The sequence below is a fragment of the Selaginella moellendorffii genome, unplaced genomic scaffold (genome assembly GCF_000143415.4).
Source record: "Selaginella moellendorffii unplaced genomic scaffold, v1.0 SELMOscaffold_3, whole genome shotgun sequence".
NCBI classification, from domain to species: domain Eukaryota; kingdom Viridiplantae; phylum Streptophyta; class Lycopodiopsida; order Selaginellales; family Selaginellaceae; genus Selaginella; species Selaginella moellendorffii.
In genome coordinates this window covers 437,886-455,244 of record NW_003314264.1, presented here as the reverse complement: position 1 = coordinate 455,244, position 17,359 = coordinate 437,886, and the positions used below count along the sequence as shown (strand labels likewise).

General features: G+C 49.0%; 8 protein-coding genes, 1 long non-coding RNA gene and 1 other non-coding gene across 15 annotated transcripts; 4 read left to right on the top strand and 6 right to left on the bottom strand.

The window, feature by feature from the left end:
* Window positions 1-1,659: 1,659 nt before the first annotated feature.
* Window positions 1,660-3,975, top strand: LOC9643377 (heat shock protein 83). The gene is made up of 4 exons (XM_002963490.2): window positions 1,660-1,802; window positions 1,868-2,009; window positions 2,140-2,423; window positions 2,492-3,975. The coding sequence occupies exons 1-4, from the start codon at window positions 1,683-1,685 to the stop codon at window positions 3,953-3,955; spliced, it is 2,010 nt and encodes a 669-aa protein (XP_002963536.1). The 5' UTR covers window positions 1,660-1,682; the 3' UTR covers window positions 3,956-3,975.
* Window positions 3,889-5,142, bottom strand: LOC112342786. Of its 2 annotated transcripts, XM_024665141.1 has the most exons (3): window positions 4,974-5,142; window positions 4,036-4,924; window positions 3,889-3,975 (listed from the first exon to the last, which is right to left on the bottom strand). In XM_024665141.1, the coding sequence occupies exons 1-2, from the start codon at window positions 5,117-5,119 to the stop codon at window positions 4,078-4,080; spliced, it is 993 nt and encodes a 330-aa protein (XP_024520909.1). In that variant the 5' UTR covers window positions 5,120-5,142; the 3' UTR covers window positions 3,889-3,975; window positions 4,036-4,077. The 2 variants fall into 2 exon arrangements, with proteins under 2 accessions (XP_024520909.1, XP_024520903.1); XM_024665135.1 differs by lacking the exon at window positions 3,889-3,975 and having other exon boundaries at window positions 3,977-4,924.
* Window positions 5,143-5,153: 11 nt separating this feature from the next.
* LOC9643745 (QWRF motif-containing protein 4) lies at window positions 5,154-6,978 on the bottom strand. 4 transcript variants are annotated; one of them, XM_024665097.1, is made up of 5 exons: window positions 5,783-6,978; window positions 5,618-5,734; window positions 5,475-5,564; window positions 5,312-5,419; window positions 5,154-5,262 (listed from the first exon to the last, which is right to left on the bottom strand). In XM_024665097.1, the coding sequence occupies exons 1-5, from the start codon at window positions 6,965-6,967 to the stop codon at window positions 5,206-5,208; spliced, it is 1,557 nt and encodes a 518-aa protein (XP_024520865.1). In that variant the 5' UTR covers window positions 6,968-6,978; the 3' UTR covers window positions 5,154-5,205. The 4 variants fall into 4 exon arrangements, with proteins under 4 accessions (XP_024520865.1, XP_024520860.1, XP_024520872.1 ...); XM_024665092.1 differs by having other exon boundaries at window positions 5,167-5,419; window positions 5,783-5,902; window positions 5,948-6,978; XM_024665104.1 differs by having other exon boundaries at window positions 5,167-5,419; window positions 5,783-6,767; window positions 6,834-6,978.
* An 862-nt stretch (window positions 6,979-7,840) lies between these two features.
* On the top strand, window positions 7,841-9,452 carry LOC112342784 (GDSL esterase/lipase LTL1-like). Its single transcript, XM_024665123.1, has 6 exons — window positions 7,841-8,029; window positions 8,105-8,380; window positions 8,451-8,560; window positions 8,617-8,847; window positions 8,902-9,142; window positions 9,210-9,452. Exons 1-6 carry the CDS (start codon window positions 7,852-7,854, stop codon window positions 9,428-9,430), a joined length of 1,257 nt encoding a protein of 418 aa, XP_024520891.1. The 5' UTR covers window positions 7,841-7,851; the 3' UTR covers window positions 9,431-9,452.
* Window positions 9,453-9,516: 64 nt separating this feature from the next.
* Window positions 9,517-12,242, top strand: LOC9643376 (pyridine nucleotide-disulfide oxidoreductase domain-containing protein 2). The gene is made up of 16 exons (XM_024665077.1): window positions 9,517-9,644; window positions 9,696-9,896; window positions 9,963-10,124; window positions 10,177-10,341; window positions 10,394-10,451; window positions 10,499-10,549; window positions 10,607-10,689; window positions 10,755-10,842; window positions 10,921-10,974; window positions 11,030-11,104; window positions 11,170-11,238; window positions 11,291-11,409; window positions 11,456-11,568; window positions 11,616-11,695; window positions 11,749-11,936; window positions 11,987-12,242. The coding sequence occupies exons 1-16, from the start codon at window positions 9,517-9,519 to the stop codon at window positions 12,120-12,122; spliced, it is 1,770 nt and encodes a 589-aa protein (XP_024520845.1). The 3' UTR covers window positions 12,123-12,242.
* On the bottom strand, window positions 11,384-12,073 carry LOC112342792. The gene is made up of 3 exons (XR_002991082.1): window positions 11,971-12,073; window positions 11,536-11,923; window positions 11,384-11,488 (listed from the first exon to the last, which is right to left on the bottom strand). It is a non-coding gene; the product is annotated as an uncharacterized LOC112342792 (long non-coding RNA).
* Window positions 12,174-13,352, bottom strand: LOC9643375 (50S ribosomal protein L19-1, chloroplastic). Of its 2 annotated transcripts, XM_002963119.2 has the most exons (5): window positions 13,227-13,350; window positions 12,763-13,167; window positions 12,592-12,678; window positions 12,389-12,522; window positions 12,174-12,331 (listed from the first exon to the last, which is right to left on the bottom strand). In XM_002963119.2, exons 1-5 carry the CDS (start codon window positions 13,251-13,253, stop codon window positions 12,226-12,228), a joined length of 759 nt encoding a protein of 252 aa, XP_002963165.2. In that variant the 5' UTR covers window positions 13,254-13,350; the 3' UTR covers window positions 12,174-12,225. The 2 variants fall into 2 exon arrangements, with proteins under 2 accessions (XP_002963165.2, XP_024520922.1); XM_024665154.1 differs by having other exon boundaries at window positions 12,181-12,331; window positions 12,592-13,167; window positions 13,227-13,352.
* LOC9643744 (xaa-Pro dipeptidase) lies at window positions 13,312-15,646 on the bottom strand. The gene is made up of 15 exons (XM_024665113.1): window positions 15,500-15,646; window positions 15,401-15,450; window positions 15,280-15,340; window positions 15,130-15,225; window positions 14,921-15,055; window positions 14,746-14,877; window positions 14,557-14,684; window positions 14,463-14,505; window positions 14,275-14,400; window positions 14,153-14,223; window positions 14,031-14,084; window positions 13,867-13,972; window positions 13,734-13,802; window positions 13,531-13,674; window positions 13,312-13,474 (listed from the first exon to the last, which is right to left on the bottom strand). The coding sequence occupies exons 1-15, from the start codon at window positions 15,632-15,634 to the stop codon at window positions 13,376-13,378; spliced, it is 1,449 nt and encodes a 482-aa protein (XP_024520881.1). The 5' UTR covers window positions 15,635-15,646; the 3' UTR covers window positions 13,312-13,375.
* Window positions 15,647-15,711: 65 nt separating this feature from the next.
* TRNAS-GCU lies at window positions 15,712-15,793 on the bottom strand. Its single transcript has one exon. It is a non-coding gene; the product is annotated as a tRNA-Ser (tRNA).
* An 80-nt stretch (window positions 15,794-15,873) lies between these two features.
* On the top strand, window positions 15,874-17,227 carry LOC112342673 (trihelix transcription factor ASIL2-like). The gene has a single exon (XM_024664827.1). The coding sequence runs from the start codon at window positions 16,028-16,030 to the stop codon at window positions 17,135-17,137; it is 1,110 nt and encodes a 369-aa protein (XP_024520595.1). The 5' UTR covers window positions 15,874-16,027; the 3' UTR covers window positions 17,138-17,227.
* The last annotated feature ends 132 nt before the right edge of the window (window positions 17,228-17,359 follow it).

Sequence of the window (17,359 nt, the reverse complement as noted above, 5' to 3'; positions counted from 1 at the left end):
ATCCCAAATCTGCCACGTGGTCACTGGAGTCTTTGTGGTGCTTTGTCTGCCGCTAAATTTTTTACGTTGAGGTTTAGCCAAACCACAAACAAGAGCAGAACCTTAAACATGCATAGCTTCCTGCTTCGATTTCGGTCTGAGCAAGTTTATCACGGGGACAGAATCCCCATGCTTTTAACAATTTGATTGGAGAAGTAGCGTAAGTAATCACCTTCCTTTGTCCATGAGAATGTTGCTATAGCAGAGCATCAATTTTACTTCCACAAGAATCATCAGCAGCTCGAGCAGACATACCAAGGCTTTTGATTAATAATGTTGAGCAAATAAACCATCCCGCTGAATATTATACTTGCAAAAGTTCATGGCAACGGAAGAATGTAAGTTCAAAACTCTGTGTAAAAATCATCCTACACTCCAAGAGACTTGCTCTTTTAACGTTTGGCTACGGCACCGCAATGGCTAAAGGATAGCGAGTTGATAATAAAACCCCGAGTAGACAATATGAGAGTTTCTTAAAGTAAGCACTACCACTAACCTTCGCAACCCCCCTTGGTGGGCGTGGCAAGAACTGGACGGTTGAATCCAAAGCCGAGCTCATAGCAGGGCAGTCGAGCCCAGCTAGTGATGACCAAGTTTGGATCGAGAGCAAGCGCCTGTGAACCTCTTCTGTCATCTGGGGAGAATTATGTTATTGGTACTCGTGCTATTACTTCAGTTCAAAGAAATCCATAACTGGTTGCAAATAATCCTCCTGGAAGCAACAAGCCCCTGTCAATTGTCGAAGCCAAGTCAGACCGTGCTCTAAACTCTGCATTGCCGAAGAAGCGAGCCGGGAGTTTGAGTCCACGGCGGCCGTTGACCGGGCACAGGACCATATTCTTGGACTGGGCCCCGATTGCCTTCCAGAGGTAGGCGGCTAGGGAAACGTACGTGGAGAAGGGTTGACTGGAGGTAGGGCGTGGAGACCAGAAAAGAGTTCCTCTCCTGTGATCAACTTTGTGAGATTTCTCGTTTGGATCACTCGATTCGTCTGCGGTGGGATCGCACTGGGTTTTGGAAACCATCATGTCCTCCATGAATGATGAAACATCGGGAGAACATAACGTGCCTGCAGTAGAAGATGTTCGTGGGATTTGGCGTCAGCTCGTGGGGCTTGGCGAGATCCTGGTCCGAAAAGCCCTGAAGCGTTTCCTGTTTGCCATGTGAATGGTAGTGAATCTTATCTACCAAAATATGAATTAATAAAAAATAAGACCTTGTGGAAAGCACAAATTCTCCGGGACATCTTAAACTCTAAAGGTTTGATATGCAGCTGGGTTGGACGTACATAAGCAACAAAGTCATTGCAGGAAATGCGGCGGGTGTCCTTTCAAAGCTACAAAAGGAAACTCGATTGACAAGGGATGCCGTTAAACTCTTACAAAAGATTGTTGCTTTTTGTCTGAAAATTTTCCTTTGAAATATTTTTTATCTTGCGATAATTCTATTAATTTAATTTCAGCTTTAAATACTCATAATTGTGCAAAAAATTAAATGTTAATAAATTAAAACTGCCATTAGACACTTTTAAACAAGGGTAAGAAAAGTTACCTTTATTTACTTGACACGTCACGCGACGTTTAGCGTGGCGTCTCAAATATTTCTAGGGTTCTTGCGGGATTTTGCAGCGGCGCGACGCGGCAATGGAGTCAGAGAAATTCGCGTTCCAGGCAGAGATCAATCAGCTGCTCAGCCTCATCGTCAACACATTCTACAGCAACAAGGAGATTTTCTTGCGGGAGGTGATCAGCAATGCCTCGGACGTACGTTTGTTTCTCGTTTTCTTTTTTGCCAGATTCATTGATGGATTCATGCCCTCTGCCGTCAGGCGCTGGATAAGATTCGCTACCAATCGCTCACCGATAAGAACAAGCTCAAGGACGAGCCGGAGCTTTTCATTCACATTGTTCCGGACAAGGCAAACAAAACCCTGTCGATCATCGACAGTGGGATTGGATTGACAAAATACGGTACGGTTGTGTGCTGTGGTGAGCGTTTTCTTTTGGATTTCATGTTGATGATCATTTCAAGTCTCGAGAGTTCGCCTTTTTTCCTTGGTAGAAAAAAATGTGGAACTGATTTGATTCTTTCGATGTCCAGAGCTTGTCCACAATCTGGGAACGATTGCGAAATCGGGGACAAGAGACTTTGCTGCTGCTTTGGCTGCCGGAGCAGCGGACATATCGCTCATCGGACAGTTTGGTGTTGGATTTTACTCGGCTTTCCTGGTTGCCAACAGCGTCACTGTGGTAAGCAAGCACACTGACGACCAGCAGTATGTCTGGCAATCCGAAGCGGGAGGTTCTTTTACCGTGTCAAAGGACACTTCGAAGGAGAAACTTAGCCGTGGCACCAAAGTTATTTTGCATCTCAAAGACGACCAGGTAGAAACTGCGATGGTGGTGGTGGTGATGGTTCTTTTGTTTCATACAAGTGGCTCGCTATGGTTCAGCTGGAATATCTCGAAGAGAGGAGGCTGAGTGATCTTATCAAGAAACACTCAGAATTCATCAACTATCCAATTTCTCTATGGACTTCGAAGGCCTCTGGAACTTCAGGTGCCCAGAAAGGGAAGGGGAAGGAGGACACTCACGAGTGGAAGATCGTGAATAATCAGAGGCCGATTTGGATGAGAAACCCCGCGGAGATCACTCAACAGGAGTACGCTAGCTTCTACAAGATCCTCACAAACGACTGGGAGGATCACTTGGCTGTCAAACACTTCTCAGTGGAGGGGCAGCTACAGTTCAAGGCAGTGCTCTACATTCCGAAGCGAGCACCTTTCGACGTTTTCAATCCGAAGAAGAGACTGAACAATATCAAGCTTTACGTTCGAAGAGTGTTCATTATGGACGATTGCGAGGAGCTGATCCCAGAGTACCTTGGATTTGTCCGAGGCATTGTCGATTCGGAGGACTTGCCACTGAACATCTCCCGGGAAATGCTACAGCAGAACAAGATTCTTAAAGTGGTCAAGAAGAACCTGACAAGGAAGTGCTTGGAGCTCTTTGCAGATCTTGCCGAGAACAAGGAGCAGTACCGCAAGTTCTACGACGTCTACTCCAAACATATCAAGCTTGCTATCCACGAAGACTTTCAGAACCGAGCGAAGCTGGCCGAGCTCCTGCGATATTACTCGACCAAGAGCGGGGACGAGTTGACCAGCTTGAGAGACTACATGACTCGAATGAGGCCCGGGCAGAAGGAGATATATTACATCACGGGAGAGAGCAAGACCGCCGTGCAAAACTCTCCGTTCCTGGAGAAGCTGAAGAAGAAGGGACACGAGATCATCTTCATGGTTGATGCTATAGACGAGTACGCCGTTAAGCAACTTAAGGAATACGACGGCAAAAGGCTGGTCTCTATCACCAAGGAGGGCCTCACAATGGAAGAGACTGAGGAGGACAAGAAAGCCAAGGAGCAAAAGAAAGCACAGTACGAGCGCCTATGCAAAGTTATGAAGAACATACTTGGAGACGAGGTGGAGAAAGTAGTCGTCTCCGACCGCATCGTGAGCTCTCCATGTTGCCTTGTGACGGGCGAGTACGGGTGGACAGCAAACATGGAACGTATCATGAAGGCGCAAGCCTTGCGAGATGCGAGCATGTCCAACTACATGACCAGCAAGAAGACGCTGGAAATCAATACCGACAACTCGATCATGAACGCGCTGAGGATCAGAGCAGACAGAAACGAGAAGGATACTGCAGTGAGGGACGTGGTGCTACTGCTTTTTGAGACGGCGCTCTTGACATCTGGATTCAGCCTTGAAGATCCAAGTGCATTTGGAGCCAGAATCAGTCGCATGCTAAAGCTGGGACTCAACCTTCACGATGCGACGACAGTTCCTGAGAAGCGTGCCGAGCATGCTCCTAGTGGAAGCAGCAGCCACAAAATGGAGGAGGTCGACTAAGAAAAATTACGGGTCAGTGTCTGCAGGACAAACAATAAGCTACACTGTTATTACGTGGTTACTACATCGACTTGACTCACTCCAAGTCTGGTTCGCTTGAACGGGTGCGGTTCTATCTCCGACTACTGGTGCTTATTCTTCGTTTTTATGGTCGTCTCCAGGAACTTGTCCTCCCTGTAAGCGAAGTACATCGACAGACTGGCTCCTGGTCCGAGTATAGGCACTCCAAGCAGTATACAAAGAGCAGCCGTAGTTCCGTCCTCTACAGCCGTCAAGTACACCATCGCAGCAAAAAGGACGAGGCAGTCTATCAAAAGGAAGAAGCTGCACCAAAGGTCTCCTGGGTGGTGCCACAAGAGTTGAAGTGTTTTGGACGGAATTTCTGGATCGTCCAGCACGAGCAGGATCGCAACAATGTGCCAGACGGCTGCTTTACCAGCTTGCATGAAGTGAAGATGGACCACGGCCTTGTGTCCACTGGCTGGATCGGAGTCTTTGGTGGTGGTGATGGGGAGCCAGAATATTGGACAAACTATGGGTGCGAATTGAAAGAGGAAGATGGCGAGGTCTTTGTTCACATTTTTCAGAGGCAGCACCATGGCTACGGAAATAATCTCAAAGAATAGGAGAGCAAACTGGATAAGTACTGCACGGTGAGAAGATATTGTTTTATCACAAGCATGTCGAGGAGATCTCTCAGCTGCGTTCGAAAGGATATAGATGGGGAGCCAGAGGGCCGGAACGACAACAGAAATGCCACCAACTTGGAAGAGAAAGGCGTAGATTGGTGTGAGGCTGAGGAGCCAGGCGTGTCCATATCGTGAAGCTTCTACAGCTATGAAAGCAAAGGTGGATATGGCGACGGAAAGCAAGTAGCCAGAGATCCAGAGTCCGAGGCTACTGTCCAGAGCGGTCTTGAAGAAAAATACCAGAACACAGATAAATCTGTCGATGGCGTGGTTGCCAAACCTGTCGACAAAGAAAATAGTGAGTAGCCAAGAACATGACATCCACTGACCTGAAAGGGTACGTCACCGAATCCGGGCAGCCAGCAGCTATGGAAGACATGGAGACTTCTGCTTGCTCAAAGATCAACTTTGCTGTCCACAAGCCAAGGATGACGAGCGGAGCTGTGGTAGCTACCTTCTTGCTCATCACCGCCATAGCCTCCAGGTAGAAATGAATTTCTATATAGGCTGTACAGTATCAGGTGTATGGCTGTGACAAAAAGAGTTGTCAAACAGTCGGAGCTACGGACTTCGCTGCTGAAGCTGGATCCCGTGCGCTCGCAAACTTCGCTCCTCGATCTATAAACGAGGATGACCAACAAGAAGCTATCAAGTAAAAGCAGCACACCTCCAAAGACGCGATTCTCTCAAGAAGTTGCTTACACTCCCGGACAGATGCTTTCTCGAGTTCTACGGTCTGTGCGAGGTCCTGTGCTAAAAGGCTTTGCTCTTGAGCCTGCGGAAGAGAGGCCAACGCACAATTCTTCGCAACTTTGGGAGCAACGACAAACCTTTGGAAGCAAGTGATAAGTGGATGCTTCGACGGATTCCAAGATAAGGCTTGCGTGCTGAAGTGCTCCGTAAATTATTAGAGCATCACCCTGCAAAGACAACATTCACGAGTTCGTCTGATAAGATTTACTTTGCTGCGTACCTTTGCACCCCGACACAGAGGAACTCGCAGCACATCGGCATTTAACGCTCCAACCATTTCATCCAGTGTAGTCGAGAGCTTGTCTTCCAGCCGGGACCATTCTTCAAGGCCTTTCTCCTGCAAGTTTACTGACGACTAAGGACCAAGGCAAACTCCGCTGCTTACATGGGATTCAAGGACTGACGCAAGCTTAAGGCTCTCTGTGGCTTTGTCCAACTTTATCTGATCCATCGCAACGACGGTACGAAGGTCACAGATACGAGCCCAGGCATTGAACAGCAATCTCTGTACTATAAAGGATTTAGCACAAGTCGAACGCAGAGGTCGTACCTTAGCGGCTGCTTCCTGGGAGCTGAGAGCAGCGTGAGCGCGAGCATTAACAAATCGCCACTGAAGGTGGCGGTTGTGAAGAACTTTGAGAAGTTGAGCCTCGTCTTGCTCTGCGGCTGCTCGTTTTACGGGGCTTCCGTGAGAGGAAGATGGTCTCGAGCTTGGTGGGCTTGGCAGTGTTCTTGATGGAGATGGAAACTTCCCTGGAGATGGAGTTCGAAATGGAGATCGTGGACGAACAGGGAACTCTTCACAGCTCGGTGTTGTTTTTGTCAGCGGCGTAGAATCAGAAGCAGCTGGTTCGTGGTGGTGTAGATTTTCGTCGACTTCGTTTCCAGTGATGGTGGAGCTCAGGAGTTTCCTGTGTGAAGGTTTCTTCTTCGTCGTGAAGTTCCCTCCTGACTCCGACCATCTCTGTACCACATATTGAGGTGATCCAAGGCTTCCATTGACGGACAGGGACATGCATTTGGGATTGGAGTATGCTTTGGTTGCTGCTGGCGCATGAGTTCGAGAAGAAGATGGTGCGGGCGACTTTCGGGAAGAAGTTTTAGTTTTGGTCGAAGATAAGTTGACGCTCTTGCAGATCGGTATTGCCCCCGGCTTGTTACAAGCAAATACCGCTTTCGTTGACGTCGTGGATTGCTCGAAGAGGTTATCCCGAGGCTTCTCATTCTCGGCTTGCTCCAGATTTTTCCTGCTACTTCGCACAGCTTTCTCGTCGACCTTGCTGCTCTCTTCTTTGTTGAGCGAAGGCCACAGACCGTCCGGCCGAGAGGAAGCTCTTCGCTGGCTTGAAGATGACGATGGAGAAGACAGGCTGCCGAGATCAATCGATGAAGTTCCAACCGGTGACAAGGAAGTTTTCCTAGGAGCAAGTTTGTACCTGGAAGCAACTTCCCGAACTCGAGACCTTCGGAGCTGCGTTGAACCGGTGTTCTCCTCGAGCGAAGGAGCAAACGGCACTCGGCCATTGTCTAGAGCTCGATCCTGCTGCCGTTTACTGGTACTTTGAAGCATTGCTTCTTCGGAATTCAGCTCAACCCATGGACGGATTCCTCTACGCCGAAGCTCTAAACGTTCTCTATTCTACTACGGGGGAGATACATACCGCTGCCGCAGAAAGTGTGATGGTTTTCGCAGTGCTGAGGCCCCGGTTTTCTACACACTTCATGGCCTGCCTCAACAAACCTTGCCACCAAACATCGCCAGAAATTTCCCCTCGCACTCATCACAACAACAACAACAACGAAAGAGAGAAGACACGAGATATACTTGAGCTCCAAGGTAACTTAAGTCGGTACTCGGCAGGCTCAAATCAGAAACCACTGTTTACGGGAGGAATGCTTCCGCGAGTTGCGCACGAATACACATCCGCGATGCACCAACCAGTCCTGGAGAAAAGATAAAGAAAGAAAGCATGGAGAAAAGGAAAAGAAGGAAAGTTTGGATTATCTTGGAGCCAACAACCATTTTCCTCTGCTGGTGGCCGATACTTGTCGATTTGCGAAGCTCGGATAGCGATGTTCCGTTGGAGTTCCTCTCCTCATGGGCAGCTCAGCACAAGATACATGCTTCGCTGCTTCTTCCCCGTTCTTAAAGAAGACGAGCAAGCTTGCAGCAGCTGTCTCGCGCAACATGGCAAACCGTCCGAGAAACGAACGCTGGAACGAACAAAGGCTGGAACAAACAAAGGCAGCAACGAGAAATGAATTCGCAAAACAGATTTCAAGTGCTTTCCGACAAGGAACTTCTTTGTGCTGGCTGGCTGGCTGGCTGGCTGACTGCTGCGAAGGTGAGGAGGAAGATTGAATTTATACAGTACGACAGCCGTAAGAAATCCGTGTTCCCTGTCCGGAGCTTTGCCAACTTTCCTGACCGGCGTGGAGAGATCGGGTCAGGTCATGCCTGGAATATGTAAGTTAAAAAAATGGAGCGGATGCTTTCGTTCCGTTTGCATGCCAAGAAGGTGGTGGTGCGATGGTGGTGGCGGTCCCAGGCAACCAACCATGCTCCCTTTGTCTTTAAAGAAGGGAAGAAGACCGCTCTACAGAGGAAACAGGATTTTCTGCCATAGACTCGGTACGTGTTCCCTTTTATCGTTATTGTTTTTCGAGGCAGGATCTTACGCTGCCGCTGTTCTCTCGTGCTGTGCAGATCCGCCAGCAGAAAAAATGAGGCGCTCGCAGAATTTCTCGACGCTTGTTTCTGCTTTCCTGCTGCTCGTCATCGGCATTGGCGAGTTCATGACATGCGCTTCCGCTTTCAACGTGCCGATGATGTTCGTGTTTGGCGACTCGTTTGTGGACTCCGGAAACAACAACCATCTCAACACAACTGCTCGAGCAAACCATCAGCCTTACGGCATAAACTTTGAGGAGAGGCGTGCCACCGGAAGATGGTCCGATGGAAGGATTGTAACGGACTACCTGGGTAAGTTTTCTTCTTATTGCAAAGTAGACAAGGAGATGGATGGAAATCTTATCCCGTCTTCTCGTGGCAGCGGATTACATCGGCCTGTCGTATCCTCCGTGTTTTTTGGACTCCGTCAACATCACTCGAGGTGCAAACTTCGGCTCGGCTGGCTCTGGAATCCTCAACATTACCCATATCGTAAGTTCACTGGAAAAAAATTTAATGGAGCTTACTTACATGATCGCTTTGAACAGGGAGGGGAAGTTCTAACGTTCACGGACCAAGTAAACGGCTTCGACATGTACGTTACGAACCTGAACCAGATGCTCGGAAGAACGCTGTCCGAGTACTTGGTGTCCAGATCCATCTTCTACATAAACATCGGCAACAACGACGTGAATGACTACCTTTTGGATCACAATGCCACAGCGCTTCCCTTCGGCTTTCGTGCCAGCCTCCTGTACCAAATGCAAACCAAGATCCAGGTTTGTCGTTGATTCAAATAAGACTGCTTCCAACTTCTGACTATTCCTTTTCAGCAACTCTACCGAGCCGGGGCTCGCAAGATGATCGTCACGTCGAACTACGCTCTCGGCTGCGCGCCAATGTACCAGATTTACGGGAGGTGCAACCCGGTCGGCCTGAACGCCGCCAGGTACTACAACCAGGGCCTGTTTGATCTCCTCCAGACTCTCCAGCGCACGCTCAGAGGCCTCGTCATTGTCTACGCCAACGCCTTCCAAGTCATGATGGACGTCCACCAGCAGCCACTTTTCTACGGTAAGAAAGTCGTGGTTCTATCGATCTTTGTGGACGAAGAGCTGAGAAACTTACTTGGTTTTTCCAGGAATGCGCAATGTCACACACCCGTGCTGTCCGAACTTCAGCCGACCCCAGAACCGCTGGTGCTACTCGTCCGATACGTTCTGCCAGCAGCCGTCGGGATACTTGTTCTGGGACACGGCTCACCCGACCGATGCCTTCAACCGCATCGCCGCTCAGAGGTTCTGGCAGGGAGACTTAAGATACGCGTTCCCGATGAACGTCCGGACCCTGGCCAATCTCTAAGTTCAAGAGCTGCTCTTGCTACTGCTAGTTCTAAGCACTCCTTACCATTTGTTTGATAGAGTTTAAAAAGGAGATAAAATAAAAAGATGTCAGTCGCGGAGTTCTCTTCGATCTCGCTTTTCTCAGAGTTTTCTTCTTCGTCTCAGATGAGGAATTTCTCCACCAATCTCGTGAGCGACGCCGCGGAGAAGGGCAGCGGCTGGATTGCGCAGAGGTAGCGCGTTTTTTTCGTGTTTCTTGCCTAAGAATCCACGACATGATCTAGGAAATGGGATGCATTGGTCGTGGGAGGTGGTCACAACGGGCTCACGGCGGCGGCCTATCTCGCGAGAGCGGGACTGGCGGTGGCGGTGCTGGAGCGGAGGCATGTCCTTGGCGGCGCTGCTGTCACTGAGGAGATTGTTCCCGGATTTAAGTTTTCTCGCTGTAGCTACCTCCAAAGCTTGCTTCGTCCATCTGTGATCAAGTTGGTTCTTTCTCTCTCGCTTTTCTCGATTCTCTAGAGTTAGTTTTTATATCTTTCTTTTCCCAGGGAGCTGGAGCTTCACAAGCATGGCATGAAGCTTCTGCCAAGGAACCCTTCGTCGTTTACACCCAGTTTGGATGGGAGTTATCTGCTCATGGGACCGGATGCTGGTTTGAATCACAGCGAGATCTCTAAGTTTTCAAAGAAGGACGCTGATGCATATCCAAGGTGGTATAGAAACTGTCGTGATAGCTAACATCGTTTCCATGAAAGCTCGCAGGTATGAGCAACGGCTCGAGAAGTTCAGTTCCTTCATTGCGCCTCTCGTGGATACGGTTCCACCCGAGGTGTCGAGCAAAGCATCCTTGACAAGCCATGTCTCTCGGCTTAAAGTTCTTGCTGGCATGGTCAACCGGAGCTTTGGAATGAGCCAAGCAGACATGGTGTAAGGTTTTCATGCGGGTTTATGTTCAGAGTTGTCTGTTCTTTCCTGACAGTGCTTTCATGGAACTCCTGCTCGCTCCAGCCTCTAGAGTCCTCGACAACTGGTTCGAGGTAAAATCACAATGATTTGAAGTGATTTCATGTTTTCTTTCTTTCAGTCAGATCTGCTCAAAGTAACGCTTGCTACAGATGCCATCATTGGTACCATGGTGAGATGAAACTTACCTCTAGAAGTTGGATCATTTCCATACTCTTTGATGCCACAGGGAAGTGTTGACACCCCTGGAAGCGGCTACGTTCTTCTTCACCACGTAATGGGAGAAACCGAGGGAGCTCGTGGAATCTGGTCGTAAGTTGTCGAATTCATCCTTGTCTTTGGAGTCTAATCCTAGAGTTCCTGGAGAAAAACTCTAGATATGTTCAAGGTGGGATGGGATCTATCTCGATGGCCATAGCAGCGGCAGCAAAAGAAGCAGGAGCAACTCTGGTGACCAATGCCAAGGTTTGTTCGTTTGCTTTCTTTTTCTACTTGTTTTGTAGGGTGATCCTTTCTCACTCAGGCAGGGATGGAAACGTTAAGGTTGACAAGTTTATTGTGGAGGCAAGCAGCGGTGATAGCGCATCTGTGACAGGAGTAAGAACTCTCTATTTTATTTCAAGCTCCAACTTCAAGAGCTTTGCTTTGCCAGGTGACTCTGGAAGATGGCACACACATCGAAGCCAAACGAGTTCTCTCAAATGCAACAGCGGCGACAACGTTCTTGGTATGTCGACCCGATGATGGTTGAAATGAAACCAAACGCGTTTTTTTTTTTTTTTTTTGGTACAGAAAATGGTTCCGAGTGGTGTACTTCGTGAGGACTTCCTCAACGAGATCAGTAAGATTGACTACCAATCGGTAAGTCTTAACAACTTATTCCTGCGTTGCTTGTCAAACGTAGAAAATCCAGGGAACAACGAAGCTGAATCTGGCTGTGAGTGAGTTACCACGCTTTCGAGCATGCAGCGGCAAAGGCCAAGAAGACCCTGGGCCGGAACACCGTGGAACGATACATCTTGGAGCAGACAAGTAAGAACTTTGCCTCTAGAAATTCTCGAAGTTGCCTGTTCTGTAGCATGCAGGACCTTCTAACAGCACATAAGGACGCCTGTAATGGTTACTCATCAACCAGACCAGTAATTGAGATGACCATACCGTCTGCGTTGGATGGAACCATATCCCCACCTGGTACCCATCAAATAAAACTCTTCACTGGCTATACTTTTTTGCCACAGGAAAGCATGTCATCAACATGTTCGTGCAATACACGCCTTATCATCTCAAGGACGGAGGCTGGGAAGACCCCAAAACCAGAGTACGTGACAAACTCTTGGAAGTCTCATATCTGCTAAGTTTTGTATGAAACAGGAAAGCTTTGCAAACCGATGCTTCGATCTGGTTGAGGAGTACGCACCTGGATTTAAATCCTCTGTCATTGACTTTGAGATGCTGGCTCCACCCGACTTGGAACGCATTTTTGGATTGACGGGAGGGAACGTCTTTCACGGTGCCATGAGCTTGGACTCGCTCTTTCTTCTACGACCTGTTAAAGGCTGGTAAGTTATATGCTTTGAGGAAACCACAGCTTACTTTTAACTCATCACAGGTCTGGATACAAAACTCCTCTCGACGGTCTTTATCTTTGCGGCTCTGGTGCCCATCCTGGTGGAGGTGTCATGGCCGCGGCTGGTCGCAACGCTGCAAGAGTTGTCTTAGAAGAACTTGGGAAGAAACTTACCTGAGCAAGCCTGTTGATTTCGATTTTGAGAGCTAACAAGGAATGCTACTTCGACTTGGCAATTGGCCTCGTTGACGAGATGAATTTACATTCAAAAAGCATGGTACTCAGAAGGTTGAGAACCTGGCCAGCTTCTTACGCAAATAGTAAAGCTTGGCTCGTCTCACTTTTTTCTTTTGTAGCACGGTTATCTCCTTGATGTTGGGGGAGTATCTGCAAAGAGATGGATCATGAGATCACACACTACTAGGAAACAGGTTAAAAACTTACAGAGGAAAGACCATCTCAACGCCAACACCAGCAAAGATTCTCCTGATTGTGAACGTCGTGTTCACTCCATTGTTCCTGCGGCAAATCACAATCCCTCGAAGGAGAGACACCCTGCGTTTTGTTTCTGGAACTTCCTGCAGTAGAAGTTGAAGATCCAATTACTTGAAAAAAAGAAGAAGAAAAAGAAGAGAGAGACGACTTACGAGTCTGATCTGCACTACATATCCTGGTCTGAGGTCTGGAATGTCTCTATCCTTTGTGGCTTCCTCAATTGCCTGCTTGTGAAGTGCCTGCTCGAAGAAAAAGAGGAGGACAAAAAGATAGCAGGGAAAACATGATAAGAGTGAATGATCGAACTGGAAGAACTTACCCACCTCTAGAATGTGAACCAGCGATTTCTTCTTCACCTTTGGTTGCCTCAAGCTCTTCTTTACTTCTTCGGTATCTTCAGCTCCTTCCTCCGCTTCCACATCAATGACCTCGGCTACCTCCGAAGTTGTCGAGTCTCCCTCGGTGTCGGACGCTCCCACCTCCGAATCCGGAGTAGTCGCAATCGTTCTAACCATGCCTGCCGCCGCTAGTCTCTGGCTCTTGACGATGGAAGAAGCGCCACTCCTCGGTGTTGGTGCCGACTGTAGCATTAATCTACGATGGTTGTACGAGCAAAACTTCCATGTCCTGGAGCCCAGCACTGCCGAGGAGGAGGAATGTGTGGTAGCAGCACCACTACGCCTATCTTGAAACTCTTGCAGCTTGCTGCCCAGCGAAAGACTGGAAATCTAGAGCGGCAAAGAGAGACGATGAGGAGCGCTTCTACGAGCCCAATGCATTCTCGTACCTGGTGGACGCAGCATGCCGACGCCATCGCCACAACCTTATCCACACATTAACGCAAGAACCCCTAAACCCTGGAAACACTTGGCCACTGTGATACCTGGTTGTAAATTTTCTTTTTCGTTTGCTTTCTTCTTACATGCGCGCTCTCTATCAGGTGCGAGGCCAAGGTCCTCCAGCCATGACGTCTTCCACGTCCGAAATCTCGCGCGGACAATTTGTCAAGTTTTCGCAGCCATCGGAAGTCACAATCTGCAAGCCAAACATATTTCAGTGTTTGGAGAGAAAAGTCGTAAATCCAATGGTACCACATCGTCTTCGAGTCGCACTCCACCAAAGCCTCTAAACTTGTCGATGGCTTCTCTGTTTAGGAACCTGGAGAGAACCGGGTCTTCCAGAGCTGGGTCCAGCACTGCGTCTATAAAGTAGCAGCCTGGCTCCACGGTGATCAGCTTCATACCACAAAAGCAGTCGTGTTCAGATTTGAGAAACGAACTATATAGTCTCTCACCATGCCAGCTTCCAAAGTTCGAACTGTTCGTAAGGACGCAAGACCTCGTTCATTGATCCTTGACATGCCCTGGCAACCAAAAAAGAGCACGAAAATTAGATTCTTTGTCTTCGTTTCCACAGACACTAGATACCTGCGGGTAGCCACCCGGATCATGAGTATCCAATCCAAGAAAATGACCGAGACCGTGCGGCATAAACACCGCTCCCAGCCTGTTTTCCATCATATCTTCTACATTGCTGCATAGAGCGATTCGAGCATCTGCATGAGAAACGAAAAAGAAGAACACCGTCATACCCTTTTAGACAGCCTGCAGTTTTCAGTGCTTCCAAAATCTTCGTCTCAGCAAGCCTACAAAGAAGCACATCTCCAGTTACAAAAAAAAAACTCATGAGCCATAACACATGGAGAGTTTTTACTTGTGCATCGCTACCCAACTGATTCCAGGCTTCATTTTGGAGATAACAGCCTTCTGAGCCTCCAGGACTCCCTGCGAGATTACAATTTTAGTCACAATAAATGGATTTAAGCAATATCGTACTGTATAGATCAATCGTTGTTTTTCTGTAAACTTCCCGTTCACAGGAAATGAGCATGTTATATCCGAACCGTAAAAATGGTATTCAGCACCCATGTCTAGAAGCGCCATAGCTCCATCACTTGCAATCTACAAAAATAACCATTCCAAAAGCAACCATGTGGTCACGAGATAGTGGTTAAGTTACAAACCTGGTCATTAGGGGCTGCTGCATGTCCATAATGTAAAACAGCACTGTATAAAAAAACAAGAAAAGTATTGAGAGAGAATGAAAGAACTTCTTGCCTGTTCTCGCCAGTGGCACATATGCATGTATAGGAGCACTCTCGACAGCCGCCTTCCATGTAACAGTAATGCTGAAAGGTACTCTCAAGCTGGTACTCCTTTAAACCGGGCTGAGCCGAGCGCATTACCTTCAGTAAAACGAGACAGAAAAGGAGTTCTTGGTCTTTACAAGGAAAGAAGAAAACAAACCTTGACATGAGCCGCAGAGCTAACTTCATTGACATATCGCAAGAGCTCGAGTTCTAGTTCCGACTTGATAACACGGCATTCGCTTAAAACAGGATGTAAAACCTTGGTGTCCTGCTCGAATCCTTCTGTTCCCTGGACGAAAGAGCTCAATAAGAAGCCTTGGTACCTGACTTACTTGGAACGTCGCAGGCTTGCAGTATCTATTGCTATCCGTGTTAAGACCATGCAGCAAGTAGAGCGAAGCGTCAAATTTTCTAAGGACAGAAACCATCTCATCGACGTAGTAAGCAGCATCCACCCCGTATTTCTCCTGTGATAAACCTTGCTTTAAGAAAAGAAAAAGAAAAAGAGAAGGAAGCACAATGTTTCTTAAAGGACGATCACCTTGAAGAAAGATGGAGGGTGAATTTCTCCAAGCCAGACAGCATAATCTGGATCCAACCGAGGAACAAATAAAATCGACTGGCCGGTGGCAATGTCCTGGAGCAAACAAATCAGTACGAAACGAAGAGAATTAAATGAGCATGAACATACAATGGCAGCATAGAATCCCGGTTCTCTGACTCCAAACAGGTACGCAAAAAAACTCTCTTGCCTGTAAATTCTCACATGCTATCTCAATCTTTGATTCGAGCATAGCAAGGTACATGCATACCTGAAGAGCTCGAGGTGATCAGTGCAATCTCTGTAGCGCTCCTCTCCCCCCTAAATCACGCTTCGATCATCAGAACAATCAAAGAAACGAAATTCTAACCTGGAGAAGAACCACACCAGCAAGGCGCTGGCCGATCGATTTGAGCTTCTCCGCCATCGCGTTTTGCAGCTTCTTCCGATTGTGGACGTGCATTTCTCGCAGCATAGAGAAAGAAGGCGGCCTGTGCCGCGCCATAGCTACAAACAAACCCAAATGACCTTAAAAGAACTTAAAAAATGTCTTTTAAGTTAAAGAAAAATAATTAATAGAAGCGTCGCCTGAGAGATTCGAACTCTCGCGGGGAAACCCCATGTACTTAGCAGGCACACGCCTTAACCACTCGGCCAAAGCGACGATCACGTGACCGGAATCTCTAAGCGCGCCAGTAGTCAAACGAGCCAGCCGCCAGATTAGTCGGTGATTTAGGGCTCGACGCGGTTTCCAGGCGGCGGTGGGGCGGAGCGGCGGTGGCGACACGGAGGAGCGGTGGCCCAATTTGAGTACGGGTGAGCTCAGATCACTTAGCAGTTCCAGCGGGCAATCCCATCGCCACTGCATCGACGGCGTCTAGGTTTTGGAATCGGTGCGATGGCGCTGCATCCATTCGCGGAGGCGAATCCGCAGCAGCCGACGCCCATCGCCGCGTGCTTGCCGCAGCTGATGAAGGAGGATCTCCAGCACGCGCATCACCACCACCACCACCATCTCCACGAGCTGGAGCGCATGTCCAAGATCCCCATCAACGGCAAGTCCGCGTGGACGGACGCCGCCACCGACGTGCTCATCGATGTGTTTGAGGAGAAGTGGAACAGCTTGCGGCGGGGCAATCTCAAGGCCAAGAACTGGGACGAGGTCGGGGCGGAGCTGGGCAATCGGTGCGGGGTGCCCAAGACTGGCGACCAGTGCCGCCACAAGATCGAGAAGCTGAGGGGCAAGTTTCGGCAGGAGAAGGTGGTGGCGGTGCTCGGGCAGTCGAAATGGCCGTGGTATGATCGCCTCAACATGATGTTTGGCGGCGGCGGCGGCGGCGCTGCTGGTGGTGGAGGCAACAATGCCAATGACAAAGCCTCGGCCGACGCGAAGAGCAGCCAGGAACACTCAGCGTTTCATCGACACCAACACAACTCTCACGTTGTTGACGAGGATGGTGCTACTGCAACCACGACTGCTCCAGCAGTGGGATTTGGAGTCGTGATGAGCAATCACCAGCACCAGCATCATCACCAGCAGCACCAGCATCACGGACTGGAGCTGATCGAAGCCCGGAGCGTTCATGGCATGGGCGACGACGAGAGGAACGACACCTCCTACACATCGCAGTCTGGGAAGAGCACGGACAGGGACGAGACGGCGTCGCCGAGATCAAAGTCTGGCGGCGGCGGCAGCCGGAAGCGCGGGCGGGAGAGCTCGTCCTCGGACCTGGGAGCGGCGCTCAAGTACCTGAGCGAGACACTGATCAAGATCGAGGAGTGCAAGGTGGAGCTGCAGAGGGACAACGAGAGGGTGCGGATGGAGATGGAGGCGCGGCGGGCGCAGATGCACGAGGTGGAGCTCAAGCGGACGGAGATGCTGATCCAGATGGAGCTCAAGCGGACCGAGATGCTGTGCGAGCTGGAGCTGCGGCGGACCAAGATGCAAATGGATTTGTTCGAGAATTTGGCAGGCAGAGCGAGCTCTCGACCCAAGCGGAGTACGTAGGAAGGAGTATCTATCTTTTGTCCAAAGATGATGGAAGTGAAACAAATCATGATCTCATGATCTCTCAATGACCAAACAATGTCGCATGCAGTGGGACTTAGTGAAAATCACTCACACTGACTTGTTGGCAACTCTAATGACTATGTTGCATCGAATCTCCTCGCTCGTTGGCTCGCAAACGAGGAGTGCGACTTGACAACAAAGAGTATTTACGGTCGTGCG

Coding starts and splice junctions, on each gene's coding strand:
- LOC9643377 (XM_002963490.2), top strand. CDS start 1,683: ATGGAGTCAGAGAAATTCGCGTTCCAGGCAGAGATCAATCAGCTGCTC. Junction 1,803..1,867: donor TGATCAGCAATGCCTCGGAC/GTACGTTTGTTT, acceptor CTCTGCCGTCAG/GCGCTGGATAAGATTCGCTA. Junction 2,010..2,139: donor GATTGGATTGACAAAATACG/GTACGGTTGTGT, acceptor TTCGATGTCCAG/AGCTTGTCCACAATCTGGGA.
- LOC112342786 (XM_024665141.1), bottom strand. CDS start 5,119: ATGGCGGTGATGAGCAAGAAGGTAGCTACCACAGCTCCGCTCGTCATC. Junction 4,925..4,973: donor TCGGTGACGTACCCTTTCAG/GTCAGTGGATGT, acceptor CTTTGTCGACAG/GTTTGGCAACCACGCCATCG.
- LOC9643745 (XM_024665088.1), bottom strand. CDS start 6,967: ATGCTTCAAAGTACCAGTAAACGGCAGCAGGATCGAGCTCTAGACAAT. Junction 5,735..5,782: donor CGTCAGTCCTTGAATCCCAT/GTAAGCAGCGGA, acceptor GTAAACTTGCAG/GAGAAAGGCCTTGAAGAATG. Junction 5,420..5,474: donor CTTATCACTTGCTTCCAAAG/GTTTGTCGTTGC, acceptor TCTCTTCCGCAG/GCTCAAGAGCAAAGCCTTTT.
- LOC112342784 (XM_024665123.1), top strand. CDS start 7,852: ATGCCTGGAATATGTAAGTTAAAAAAATGGAGCGGATGCTTTCGTTCC. Junction 8,848..8,901: donor AAATGCAAACCAAGATCCAG/GTTTGTCGTTGA, acceptor ATTCCTTTTCAG/CAACTCTACCGAGCCGGGGC. Junction 9,143..9,209: donor CCAGCAGCCACTTTTCTACG/GTAAGAAAGTCG, acceptor TGGTTTTTCCAG/GAATGCGCAATGTCACACAC.
- LOC9643376 (XM_024665077.1), top strand. CDS start 9,517: ATGTCAGTCGCGGAGTTCTCTTCGATCTCGCTTTTCTCAGAGTTTTCT. Junction 10,342..10,393: donor ATGAGCCAAGCAGACATGGT/GTAAGGTTTTCA, acceptor CTTTCCTGACAG/TGCTTTCATGGAACTCCTGC. Junction 11,105..11,169: donor CAGCGGCGACAACGTTCTTG/GTATGTCGACCC, acceptor TTTTTGGTACAG/AAAATGGTTCCGAGTGGTGT.
- LOC9643375 (XM_024665154.1), bottom strand. CDS start 13,253: ATGGCGTCGGCATGCTGCGTCCACCAG. Junction 13,168..13,226: donor CGGCATGCTGCGTCCACCAG/GTACGAGAATGC, acceptor TTGCCGCTCTAG/ATTTCCAGTCTTTCGCTGGG. Junction 12,332..12,388: donor GTTGAGATGGTCTTTCCTCT/GTAAGTTTTTAA, acceptor ATCTCTTTGCAG/ATACTCCCCCAACATCAAGG.
- LOC9643744 (XM_024665113.1), bottom strand. CDS start 15,634: ATGGCGCGGCACAGGCCGCCTTCTTTCTCTATGCTGCGAGAAATGCAC. Junction 14,401..14,462: donor CAGCAGCCCCTAATGACCAG/GTTTGTAACTTA, acceptor TTATTTTTGTAG/ATTGCAAGTGATGGAGCTAT. Junction 13,675..13,733: donor GAACTTTGGAAGCTGGCATG/GTGAGAGACTAT, acceptor TGTGGTATGAAG/CTGATCACCGTGGAGCCAGG.
- LOC112342673 (XM_024664827.1), top strand. CDS start 16,028: ATGGCGCTGCATCCATTCGCGGAGGCGAATCCGCAGCAGCCGACGCCC.